A 14824-nucleotide genomic window follows, 5' to 3' on the forward strand; every position below is an offset into this window, starting at 1 on the left:
TAACCAAAATATGTGACTAATCAAACAAAAAAAAATTAATATTGATATTTAACCCATATAATTGGAATCCTACCAACTCAATTGGAATATTGAACGCAAAACCAGTGGAAAAATAATTGAAGCATATAAACCCACATATGAGAAACTATAACCAAAATTAGAGACTTACATAACCAAAAATAAAAGTACCGAAAACAAACTTGGTACTTAACCTGAATAATTGAAATCTTACGAAATTAATGGGAATATTCAACGTAAAACTAGAGGAATAATTAGTTGAAACACGTAAACCATTAAGAGAGAAAGTGCAACGAAAATAAGGAACTCATCCAACGAAAAATGAAAGTTACTTGGAATGTAACCTGAAATATTGGTATTGAACGAATTTAGTAGGAATATCAAACGCAAAACTAGTGGACTAATAAGTTGAAATATACGAACCTATAAATTAAAAAGCATAACCAAAATATGTGACTAATCAAACAAAAAAAATTAATATTGATATTTAACCCATATAATTGGAATCCTACCAACTCAATTGGAATATTGAACGCAAACCAGTGGAAAAATAATTGAAACGTATAAACCCACATATGAGAAACTATAACCAAAATTAGAGACTTACATAACCAAAAATAAAATTATCGAAAACAAACTTGGTACTTAACCTGAATAATTGAAATCTTACGAAATTAATGGGAATATTCAATGCAAAACTAGAAGAATAATTAGTTGAAACACGTGAACCATTAAGAGAGAAAGTGCAACGAAAATAAGGAACTATCTAACGAAAAATGAAAGTTAATCGGAATATAACCAAAAATATTGGTACTTAACGAATTTAGTAGGAATATCAAACGCAAAACTAGTGGACTAATAAGTTGAAACATATGAACCTATAAATGAAAAGGCATAACCAAGATCTGTGACTAATAAAACAAAAAAAATTAATATTGATATTTAACCCATATAATTGAAATCTTACCAAGTTAATTGGAATATTGAACGCAAAACTAGTGGAATAATAGTTGAAACACATAAACCAAATGGGGAGAAAGTTTAACCGAATTTAGAAACTTAACTAACGAGAAATAAATTTAATTGGAAATTAACCCAAAATACTAGTATTTAACGAGTTTAGTAGGAATATTAAACATAAAACTAATGGATCGGAAAGTGGAAATAAGCAAACCAATTAGTGAGAAAGTTTAACTGAAATTTGGAAATGTAAAACTAACTTGGAACATCCACCTAATATATTGATATATAACCAAAAAAATTGAGACATAAGTATTTTACTTTTTTTTTTAACTTTTATTAAAATTAAAAATATTTTTCTCACTCAAATATTATTTGTATTAAATATTTATAAATTTTCTTAATTTTTTTCATTTTATTTTATTTTTTCTGTATTAAATTATAATTTTAAAAAATTTATTAAATGAACAACCGGTAAAATACCAGTTGTTCAAATTGCCTTTTTACTATTAAAGTGGCTGTATTACATACAACACTGTACTATAGGATGACTCATATTTATATTATTATTGCTAGCGTCAATCGCCTTGGGAGCGACTGACGCAGTCGCTGCTTCTAAGGGGGACAAGTGTCCCTTGTCTTTTTTGTACTTTATTAAATATTTTTATTTTACATTGGAGCCTCGTAAAACTAAGATAAAATACTTTTGTTATACAATCACCTTTTATATATTTGTTTAATCTTTTTCTTAAGAAAATAAAAAACATATAGAGTCATTATTATACATTAAATTTATTAAACAAATTGTACAAGTAAAAATAATTTTTTACTCTAAGTCACTAAATTACTTAACAAAAATATTGATATTTATAATAAAAAAATTATTTGAATATACTAAATTAATTATACGAAATAGTTTGAATATCTAAATCAAAATTTAAGTTCAAAATAAGTTAAATTCACTCCATTAATAATTAAGAGGACATTCATCTCAAATTATTTGTAAATATCATAATAAAAGATAGGGGTTAAAATAAGAATTGAAAAATAATAATGGTGCATTGGTGTTTCATTTTAAATCTTATCTCAGAAAAATAAAATTTGAAGTGAAAAAAATTGTCATGTTAAACAAATGTTGCAGTCGATTTAAATTTTTAAATAAATATAATTTTTTCAAAAAAATTGAAAGAAATAATAATATAATAATTAAGCATAAAAAATAAAGATTATTGTCAAGGCAAAAGACTTTTTTCATTACAATTGTATGGGTAAAAATAAAATTATAACTGTTACAAGGACTATAATTAATAATCCGTGCTACAAGTAAAAACTAAAACAATAACAAAAGCATTTAATAAAGTACAAAAAAGATAAGGGACACTTGTCCCCCTTAGAAGCAGCGACTGCGTTAGTCGCTCCCAAAGGCGACTGACGCTAGCACTGCTCATATATTTATATTATTATTGCTAGTATGGATGATATCATTGTTTGTTGTCTATTAACAACACAATGACAATGACAATTTGCGTATGGGCTATGATTGATATTTACTTGAGACCTAAAAATTATGAGTTATAATTTATACAATAATGAGGAGTACGTAAAAAATCGAATGAAAACGGTGTGAGAATTTGTTTAATTCCGAAGAAACTTCCAAATACATTGATAGATACAGCTATTGTTAAGATTTCGTCGTCATTTGGTTTTTTAGGGTTCATTACTGCATGTTTTGGTAAAAACCTCTTTTAGTTTATTTAATGCTTTAAGCCTTTAACCAATTCTTTCGGGTACCAAGCAATTTCTTTTGGTCCTTCAACTTATATTGACCCAGTTGACATCTTAATTTTAATTTTGCAGATTTGAAAGAATAAAGATTTTTGAGGACTAGAATAACATTGAACTAAAGGCATAAAGACACTTGACAGTCATAAATTCAACACAATCAAATTTGTTTCATCCACGTTGGCTATCATAAAAGGAGTTACCAGTGCCTGGACAATCACATAAATTCAAAGATAACCTGAGTAACGGCCACAACAGAACACAAGTTTGTAATTCACAAAACTCAAATTAATACAGAATGCACATTACTAATTATACTGGGTACTAGTTAAAAGATGCAAGCCGGTCCAACACTGTCAACAGAGATCCTAAAACTCATTCATAAACTTCAGCACAGATGCCGTTTCCTAAAGGGTTGGGTAACTTATGTTTACCTATCCATATATGGACACAACATAGTCCATGAAGATAATCAAGATGTAAAAAATCAAGATGACATTATTGAAAAACATTCACTTAAAAATATTTTCTTTCAAACATAAGATCATCCACTACATCGAGTAAATTAAATTTGAAACAAAAGGTTAAAACACTGTCTGACCTTAAACCTTCTACCAAACTCAATACATCATAACCAAAATGAAAAGATTTATCATTTAGGCAACACTTAGTCACCTTTTCTTCTGAACGAGCATCCCTCAGTGAGTCTGGCACGACCACCAGTGGGCTGGCACAGAACGGATTGGCAGTTGCCACAAACCACAACAGTTTGAGAGTGGCTGAAAACAGTTGTTCTGCATTTACAGACAAACCAAAAAGTGAGAGTCGATATCTATTTATAAATTTAAATGAAAATATAAATAAAAACTCAAGATATTTACATGTTGAAACAACCCTGACATTTCACATCCTGCACCAATAATGTGAAAAAGGAAAAAGCAGTCAGTCCGGCAAATAGAATAAATATGAAAAAGAATAAACCAACCAAACTCAGCTGAAAGAAAAAAGGCTCCACAGGTTATGACTTAAAGATAGAATTCACACCCGTAACAAACATTTAATCTTAAATCAAATACTATATCGTTAAAATCTACTTGTTATCATCGTTACTCTATGAACAATTTGTTTATGAACAAGAAATTAGAGATTTTGTCCTTCCTGAAATAAAAATTTTAGAATTACAATATCCCAACCTTTGCAAGAATTGGAAAATAAACCTATTACCATTTTAACAGAAGATACTAACACAGCAACAACAACAACAACAAATAGAACTTTAATAGAAGGCATATTACCATGAAAAAGGAATTGGGGGATTGAACAAGCCGCTTAAGCTTGTGCTTCTTCTTCTCAAGCTCAGCAGGAGGATTCAACAAATCAATATCATTTTGGAGAACCTATTCACATTCACAAATAAAAAGACAAAGAAGCAACATTATTACCCACCAAAAAAGAAAGAAAAATATCAACACTAAAACAAAATTATATTTACAAGTTAATTTTTGGTTATAACAATCATAATAATCTAGTGCTTCTATTGATGTTATATATGTATGGTAGTAGCTAAACTCTTTGCAGAGAACTGGAAAGTCTAGAAAATAGCCACTGTAAGCTAAGTGCAACAATCCTCATTTTTTGTCACAAATCTCAAATTCTCAGTTAGACCTCCAAGTTTTTTGTTACTGACTCTTAAATTTTTGTAGTACATACAATATACCATATATCATATAACACACAAAAGCTAAGGATATACAAATTTTAAGATATGACAAACAATTTGAGAGTACCTATCACTAGTCAACATCTCAAAGAAAATTGAAAATTAACAAGATAAGACATCGCCTAACCAAAAAAAAAAACTATATGGACATTTTATTCTTGCTAGAACTAGATTTTATCAATTCCCAAAACTAGTTGATTTACATGAATCAATAGAAAAAAAAAACAAAACAAAACACATACAAAATAGTAGTCTCGTAATAAAACAAGCACACAAGCATCATAAAATATAACAAATAAAACAAAAAAAATTGCTTTTTTTTTCTTTTAAAGAATAACATATAGATCAATTAAATGACAAGCACCCAGAAGATAGAGAGATGAAAACGCAAGAGGCAAACATCCATGGCTGAATGGTTAAAGTGCCCAACCTAATAAAGAGGCAAATTCGCCGCTCTGCCGGAATATACAGATGGAATAGAATATGGATCGGATAACTCAGAACTAGATTTTTTCAATTCCCAAAACTAGTTGATTTACATGAATCAATAGAAAAAAAAACAAAACAAAACACATGCAAAATAGTAGCCTCGTAATAAAACAAGCACACAAACATCATAAAATATAACAAATAAAACAAAAAAAAATTGCTTTTTTTCTTTTAAAGAATAACATATAGATCAATTAAATGACAAGCACCCAGAAGATAGAGAGATGAAAACGCAAGAGGCAAACATCCATGGCTGAATGGTTAAAGCGCCCAACCTATACAAACCTAATAAAGAGGCAAATTCGCCGATATCGATATGCTCTGCCGGAATATACAGATGGAACAGAATATGGATCGGATAAATCAGAACTACATTTTATCAATTCCCAAAACTAGTTGATTTACATGAATCAATAGAAAAAAAAAACAAAACAAAACACATACAAAATAGTAGCCTCGTAATAAAACAAGCACACAAGCATCATAAAATATGAAATATGAACTCACCATGCTTGCTATTGCTACACGAGATCCAGGAGGAAACCCTAGAAATTCCTAGCTGCAAAGAGTAACTCAGGAGGCGGAGAGGCTTGCAACGAAATTAAGATGGTTATATAAAAATAGGAATTGCTCTCTTCTTCACCGTTGGATTAATCATTTGTGGATCCTGACCGTTAGCTGGGTTTTATTGCTTTGTTCTGGGGCCGAGCCTCTTGGGGCATCATATGGGCTTCGTAAAAATTGTGATTCCAAGATGAGGGGAGCTTTTTATTATTGCTCTCACTCTTCACGTTTTTTCTTTCTTAATAAAGTTTGCCATTCATATAAAAGAATATTGGTAAAGTTATATTTTTAAGTTATGATAAAATATTATATCTGCAAAATAAAAATATAAAATGATTTTCACGCTTGCCTTTATTTACTACTAGTTATAATGCCTTGGTTCACCCTTCTTTCCCACTGATTTCATACAACAATATGAAAGCTTTTATAGAAAGAATTTAAAGGTTGTTTGTTAAATATCTGAAATTTGAAATTTTTTTAATTTCAGACTTTTTCTATAATATGCTTGTTTATTTTTTGGAACTTATATGTGATTTTTAGATATTAACATCTAAATAAAAAAAGTAAACTTTTGTGACTTTATCTGAATGAAAAAAGGTATGAATGACAAGTAAATATTATATTCTAAAAATATTTCTAAAAAATAATTTATTTTCTAAATTATAAAATCTAATCCTCTTTTTTTGTTTTAATTTACAAGGACATAAATGTCAAATAACCAAATTTAAGATTTTTTTTATTGTGAAAACAAATAAAATGCCACTTATATTCAAATATTTAAAAAAAAATAAACGTGTCATTCATATTTTCATAATTAGATCCATTCAAACTTTAGAAAAATTCAAACATATTTAAATTTCAGACAAAAAAACGAATGATAACTTACTTTTGCTTTTCTTATGAGAAAACTTTGACAAACAAAACTCTTAAATAACCAACAATCTTTCCCGGCAGATGGTTATAAGAAAACAAACATTAGTTTTAAGAAAATGAATTTCTCACCACAAATAGCACAACATTAACAGTGAATTTCATAATATTTAAATTACAAATAGTTTTTAATGTTTTACAAATTAGTCATTTACACTCCTATTTAGTACTTGAGCTTAAATTAAAAGGATAAGTGCAAGCGCATGAAGTGGTATTGGAGCATGGTTTCATTAGTTAATTCTAATTAGAAGATCCAATAGTTTATGAAGAAAATAGACTATTTAGATTTAGGGCTTGGTAATTACTATAATAAGAAGGTAACTTTAGATATAGATTGTAACATAGAAGGAAATTTTACACACAACCGATATATAGAAAATTCTCAGTTAAATAGTTTAGTAGATTTGTTAATAAATTTAGGTAGAAATTTAAAATTAAAATTTGAGAAGATTGATAAGAATCTTAAATTATTTTTAGTTAGTTTAAGAGAAAATAGAGCAAATTTTAAGAGTGTAGAAGAAAAACTAGACTTTATAAAAGATTAAAATAAGATTTCAAGGTTAGAAGAAGGAAAATTAAGACTAATGCAATTAGAAAAAGCCAAAGATTTAGAAATTATACCCACTTCAGATTTCGAAGATTTGATATGAAGATTTGAAAAATTAAAATTAACACTGATATAGGAAAACTTCAACCCAAGAAATCTAAGAGCTATAGATATTACTAATGGATAAAGGTGAGCAGATAGTCAGTAGCAGTAAATTAGAAGATAATTATTTGAAAAGATTATTTAGTAGAAGTCTAGAAGTCTAGAAGAAAATAAGATGAGAATGTTAAAATAGAAAAGTTTAGGCGGGATAAATTAGATTTAGTTAATTCGAATATCATATATAAAAAATAGAATTTATTGAATTTATTTAATAAATCTTTGCTATATCCACATTATAGTGAAAGATATGTGCCATTACTTATGAAAATCAAATGATTAAATTAGATTTAATAGATAAGCATTCCTATAATTAGATTAGTAATAAAGACCTTAAATAAGCTCATTTAGGTTAGTTATAATAGGAGTAAAACGATTATATAGAGAAAATTTAGGTGCAAAAACTTTAGTTTGGCTTTATGATGATCAGTTTACAAATATAGAATAAGGACTTTTAGGAAGCATAGAACTAGATATGAACAATAATGGAGGAATAGTATATTTTACCCCAGATTATTTAGTAAAAGCTAATACTTTTGCAAAAATTTAAGATTGGGGATTAAAACTAAAGGCTGTCATATGAAAAGGATATTATCGTTTCACTACCAAAGTTATTATGACATTTCATATTAGTACTATGGTTTACCGAAAAGTGTATTTTACTACTAAACGTTTGCACAGTTATCATTTCACTACTATTCCATTAAGAAAACGTTAATGTTCAACAGAAATTATGTTAAAAGTCAATTTTACTCCTAGGAATGTAAAAGACAATTTTACCTTTAGAAACGAAAGAAATAATAAGAGCAAAAATTACAAGAAATGCCCAAGAAAATAACCGTTAGAACAAAAAATGCCTATTTTTTAGCTTATAAAAGCTAGAATTTTAGGCTTACAATTATATTAGGAAACCATTTTATCAACACCAGTAGCCTCACGATCATAATCAACACATCAACCTTATAAACACACTGGCAAACCCATTTGAAACACCCTAGCAGCCTCATTTGAATACTAACAACCCCATCTCAATAGCAGTAACATGATAAACACTACAACATGTTTTCAAACATACCACATGCCTCACTTGAACACTAACAACCCTTTTTCAAACACACTACTAACCTAACTTAAACAACCCTTGCTTCAACATGTAAGTTTCTTGAGTTTTTGTAATCTTAATATCTATTTATAAATTTAAATAAAAATATAAACATAAATAGAAACTCAAGAAACTTATATGTTGAAACAACCCTGACATTTCACATTCTACATCAATAATGTGAAAAGGAAAAAGCAGTCAGTCCAACCAATTGTATAATACGAAAAAGAATTAAAAAAATCAAACTCAGCCAGATACATTGGCACTAATTTAGTAGTATTTTACTTAAGAAGAAAAAAGATTCAACGACGAGTTATGACTTAAAGATGAAATTCAAACTCATAACAAACATTTGATTTTAAAACAAATACTATTTCATAAAAGTCCACTTCTTATCATTATTATGCTATGAACAAGACATTTGAGATTTTGTACTTCCACAAATAAAAACTTTAGAATTACAATATAACCTTTGGAAGAATTGGAAAATAAGCCTATTATCATTCTAACAGAAAATTTTGACACAGTAACAACATCAACAATAAAACATTAATAGAAGGCACATTACCATGAAAAAGGAATTGGGTGACTGAACAAGACGCTTAAGCTTGTGCTTCTTCATTTCAAGCTCAGCCGGAGGATTCAACAAATCAATATCATTTTGGAGAACCTATTCCCACATTCACAAATAAAAAGACAGGAGCAACATTATTGACCGGAAAATATAAATATATAAACAAAAATAAAATTATATTTGTAAATTAATTTTTGGTTATATTGATCACAATAATCTTGTACTTCTATCAACATTATGTATATATGGTAGTAGCTAAATATTTTACAGAGAATTGGAGAGTTTAGAAAATAGCCAAACAATCCTCACTTTTTGCCACAAATCTCAAATTCTTAGTTAGGCTTCCATGTCTTATGTTACTGACTCTTAAATTTTTGTTGTAACAGAAAATTTTAGATTACCTATCATCTACCACTCTTCAATATCTCAACGAAAATCTAAAGTTAACAAGTAAGTTAAGAGATAGCATCACAAAAAATCTAAAGTGGTCAACATCATCAAACACATATCCTAACCTCAACCTATGCTTACCATCAGCCCTTGGTTTATACATATACACTTCAATATAATCTTTCAATTGAGTAGTGATCAAATCATAATATGAGTCAGATGTATTTGCCAATAATTGAGGATCTGTATCAATTGATTCGTTGTCAAAACTAGATCCCCCATCGTCCATAATTTTTGTATCTTCAACTATGTTTTAGTGATTTATATGACTACCATTAGCAGCAATTTCCTTGTCAAAATATGACAACCAATCATCATCGTCATCGTCATCAACATTCTGCTGAACATTCTCATTCCCAATAATTTATGGTTCATCTCGCCTTCGCTCTTAAAAGGTGATTCATCTTCATTAGCATCAGTCTCATTAGTCTCACACCCAACATTCTCAGCAAGGTTTGCTTGTGGCCCATGTATGCATTCATGCCTAGATTGTGGTTCATTTCCACTTTCATTTACACATGCAACTTGCTCTGCAGATAGCTGAACTCCTAAGGCATGTAGCAGAGATTGTAGCACCCCACCAAGTGGTAAATCAAGACGTAGGGTTGGCAACACACTAACCTCATACACTGTCACTTCAAATCTGTCGTGTGCTGTGAACATAATCCGCAACATTGCATCAGAATCTACAATGACTTCCATATTACTCCTTGGGCTTGTGACTATTAATTGCACACTTTAAGGAGTGGTCAACCCATCTTCACCACCTTATTCTTCAGCTGCAGTAGACTGTATTCATCTGGTTCAATCAACCTTTACAATATTTTTTGTCTTTGTAGATTATATGTAGTGGTATTGGTAACATGATTTGCAAAAAGCAACCAGTGTAGTAAGATTGGTAACGTTAATTCTGGTAATATGAACATAACATAATTCACAATTTAACTATAAAAAGCAAACAATGAACAAAAATTACATGCTTATATTGGTTACAAGATCTACAAAATCTACAAAAAATAAGGAAACATTCTCAAAGCTTGATCTTTAATAATAACACAATTAACACAAAATTAACAAATTTAACAAAATTGTAATGTCAGTACCTTGGAAAACGACAAGAACACAATAACAAAAAATTATACTACAAAATTAATATTATAATCTATGAAAGTATCATTCACAATAAAATAATAATAACAATTTAATTAACGAAAAAAACTAATGAATAATACGCCAGTAAAAAAGAAGAGTCAACAACTCACAGTGGAGAGCGCAAATAGTAGTGGAGTCGGCCGTCACTCAGCAGCGAGGGAGAGAGATCGGAGGCAAAGATTCCATAGTGAGAGAGAGGGCCGATCGATTTTGTTCTCAAATATTTTGCCAAAACGCAGCGTTTTGGCAAGTTCGGAATGTCTTTAATGCCCTAATATCTGGAAATATCTTTTATGCCCTTATTATATCAATAAGACATTAGCAAAATTTTAATGTTCTTTAATGTTATTAACGGAATGGTAGTGAAATAATAACCGCGCAAACGTTTGATTGTATAAAAATGGGAATTGCGTTGTTCGTCACCGTTGGATGAGTCAGTTGTGGATCTTGACCGCTTGTTGGGTTTTAATGTTATGTTCTCGGGTCGGGCCTTTTGGGTCATCATATGGCCTTTATAAAAAACGTGCTTCCATTGACTTTTAAGTTTCATTTCTTAAAGTATCCCAATTAAATTTATAAAATACAAAAGCCATGCGTTAAAATTAACCATGTTTCCATCAAATTTCACTTTAAAAATTTTATTTTTCTTAAATTTTTTATCTCGATAAATCTGAACTTTAATAAATTTTAAATGGCCTTGCAAAAACGAACATAAGACTTGCTTGCACAGGTTTTTTACGTGGTGGGATTTGCCTTCATTGGCCTTGAAAGCCTGAGATTAGCTAAAGAAAAAATTTGCTTCATAGCATATCTTCTTTATTGTAACATTACTCTCACTTTTTCACTCCTTTTTCTTCTTAACAAAGTTAAAGTTGGACATTCATATAAAAGAATATTGGAAATAAATTTATATTTTTCAGTTATGTTAAGATATATTATTTGCAAAATATATATAAAATGATTTTTACGCTTGACTCTATTTGCTACTGGTTGTAATGCATTGGTTTGATAGGTTCAGTCTTCTTTCCCACTTATTTCAAATAACAATATCAAGACTCTTACAGAAAGAACATTCATTAATTACTTATAAGCACTTCTTATAAGAAAGCTTCATTTGACAAACAAAACTCTATAGGTAACCTACAATCTTTCCTTCATGGTAGGCATTAGTTTTATCACCACTCTCGTAATGCTTGTTACTCGAATACTCATGCAACTCATAGCATATCAACTACAGCCAAATAACAAAATGTCTAGCATAACAATTTTGCAATTACGTGGATATACATCTTGACCTTCAACATAAATCTTGTCCTTTAACGTAATAGTACACTAGCCTCTCTGTAACAAAATATTTGCTCAAAAAATCAAATTCATGTGGCTAAAGTGAACCCCATTTTCAAAATTCTGAAACCCTTCTGAAACTACATAGTTACACATCTTACACTGTCACTTACCAAATGGCATAGGAAAGTAACATTTGGTGAAAATAATAAATGACAACATCATGAACCATAATTTAACACCAATACACAAGGGAATTTTGATTAGAAACATCGAAACAAATAATGGGATTTTCGCAATCTCAAGGATAGTTCCTCTAAACAAATGATACTGGAATTGCAATTATAGTTCCTCTATCAAATGGTACTAACCCATCAGTATCAGACTTGACAGACATTTGGAAATGAAACAGACATATAGATTTTGATTTTAAAAAAATAACTGCCAAAAAAATTACAAAACCATTTCTTTTAAGAGGTTATTGTTTCATATGCTTTGTTATCATACAAATAATATGTGCAAATGCATATGCACTTGAAAGAAGCATCAAGCTGCCACCAGTAAAAGTCAATTTTGCTAGTTCAATGTATTTTATGATAAAAATTGTGCTTGTAATGTAATTGAAACAATAATATAACTAACTCAGTCATGAAAACTTATTCTTCTCGTCTGTGTCTGTATCAAGAGAACATAAGAAAAAAAAAACCACATACGAAATAGTAGCCTTGTAAAAAAAAAAAGCACACGAGAATCATAAAATATAATAAATAAAACCAAAAAATGCTTTTTTCTTTAAAATAATAATATATAGATCAATTAAATGACAAACACCTAGAAGATGTAAAGAAAAAAAATGTAAAAGGGCTAGTGGTAAAAGTGCAATATGAATTCATCATATTTGCAAATGTTATAGGAGAACCAGAAGGAAACCCTAGAAAACCCTAGTAGTAGAGAGTCATTTAGCAGGCGGTGAGGTTTGAAACGAAACAAAGATGATTGTATAAAAATGGGAATTGCGTTGTACATTAAACATGCTGATAATTTAGGAATATTAGCCATAATAGAGAGTCATATAGATTGTAATATTAAGCTGATGATATAATATAGGAAATAGAATAGGAAATATAAATCATAAATGATCAATTTAGAAGAAGTTATGATAGAAATATTATAAAATCTTTAAAATTGTTCACATTTTGCTATTCGTAACTTAGTAAATTGAATTAGAAAAAATATTAGAATATTTTAAAAATAAACATAAAATAGTATATAGGAGAATCCCAATTACTGGAATCCAAATTCAAGTAGTTAAGGGGTTAATAGGAGAAATTTAGATGTATAAGTCACTTAAGTTCATTAAAAGTTTTTGCAATTTCTAAAGAAGTTTAGTCAATATAGCAAAAAGGTCTTCGTTGTACTAAGAGTGGTATTAAGTATGATGTGAATTTCACTATTGTTTTCACTATTGTTACTCAAATACTCATGCAACCGACATCATATCAACTACAACCAATGAACAAAATGTCGAGTAACAATTTTCCAGTTATAGTGATATACATCTTGTCCTTCAACATTGACACCATACTACTTTCTTTGCAACAAAATATTTGCTCAAACAAATCAAGTCCATTCCGGTAAAATGAAGCCCATTTTCAAGCCTTACAACAGTGTGAATAACAACAAATGGCACAAGAAAATAATATTTGGTGAAAATAGAAAATGACAACATTATGAATCAGAATGTAACACGAATACACAAGGGAATTTTAATTGAAGAAATTGAAACAAATAATGGAGTTTTTGTAATCTCAAGGATAGTTCCTCTAAACAAATGATTTTGTAACCTCAAGGATAGTTCATCTAAATAATGACGTCATTTGAAATTGTCATCAATTCGTATCCTGTCAAGAGAATCAAAATAACACTTTCTATTTGTACAAGTTTAAAAAAACTTGTTTTAGAAGAAAAATTTCATATAAAATTAGAAGCAAAACTCAAGATTGGGACTAGCATCTCTGGCCGTGAAAGAATAAATTATGGTACGTTCATCAATCAATAATCAGAATGAACTTGAATAAAAATAAACTATATTACAATTGATGTGTTTACTTTTCTCTTGAAATTGAAATAAATTAAAAATGTCCTTAAGTTGATTATTATCATTATTAATATTAAAAAATTTATTATTTAGAAGAAGAAGAACAATAATAATAATAATAAACAATAATAATAATAATAATAAACAATAACAACAATACACCTCCACCACCACTGTTATCGTCGTCGTTGTCGTCACTAACGATCAACAACAACAAAAAAAACAACAACAACAACGGTAGCAAAATGAAAATTTTTATTTTTATTTTTTAAATATTTAAGAAGAATAAATGAGAATTTTAAAAATTTAGTGAAGTTAATATTATCTATAGAGGGAATGAGATTTTCATTCCTACAGTCCTATCACCCACATGAAAATAGAAACCACATGAAAATATAAGCTCTATTAATCATTCCCAATCCCGCCACTCTGATTCTAGGGAAATTTACAAAAATGGCCATAAAACTTTTACATTTTTCAACTTTAACTCCCTAAAATTTTTTCTATCATAACTAGCCAAACACCATATTTTTAGACTAGATTACCCTCATCACTTTCATCAAATTTACAAAGGCATGCCACTTTTTCAATTCTAGCACAATTAAATACGAATCTTCCTCAACAACTTAACAAACCTTCACTCTCAATAAATCAACAAATTTCATCAAAAAAACATTACATAATTAAAGATATAATCATCAATTGAAGAGCTTCTTAAAATTAGTTTATACTCTTACACAATGTAAATTTTTAATCTATTAATTTTATCAACTAAGTTTGAAATTAAAGTGGGTTTTGTTGCAAATGTTGTTATTTTTCATTCATAAAACAATGTAGATTGTTAAAGTACTTTGTTTGAGTTGAGAAATAAGGAATATCATTGAAACACAGAAAAATGGGGCAAAAAATGAAGTCCAAAAGAAGTGAGAAAGGTGCATGTCTCATATAAACAAATAATTCGCCTGGCATAAATTATCCCATTACATTTACCCTTT

At 29.0% G+C, this 14824-nt stretch overlaps 1 protein-coding gene across 1 annotated transcript; it reads right to left on the reverse strand.

Annotated features, from left to right (window-relative positions):
* Positions 1–3124: 3124 nt before the first annotated feature.
* On the reverse strand, positions 3125–5576 carry LOC18051349 (40S ribosomal protein S27-2). The gene is made up of 4 exons (XM_006446829.2): positions 5477–5576; positions 4056–4157; positions 3642–3670; positions 3125–3554 (listed from the first exon to the last, which is right to left on the reverse strand). Exons 1-4 carry the CDS (start codon positions 5477–5479, stop codon positions 3428–3430), a joined length of 261 nt encoding a protein of 86 aa, XP_006446892.1. The 5' UTR covers positions 5480–5576; the 3' UTR covers positions 3125–3427.
* Between the last annotated feature and the right edge of the window lie 9248 nt (positions 5577–14824).

The sequence above is a fragment of the Citrus clementina genome, unplaced genomic scaffold (genome assembly GCF_000493195.1).
Source record: "Citrus clementina cultivar Clemenules unplaced genomic scaffold, Citrus_clementina_v1.0 scaffold_2, whole genome shotgun sequence".
Taxonomy (NCBI): domain Eukaryota; kingdom Viridiplantae; phylum Streptophyta; class Magnoliopsida; order Sapindales; family Rutaceae; genus Citrus; species Citrus x clementina.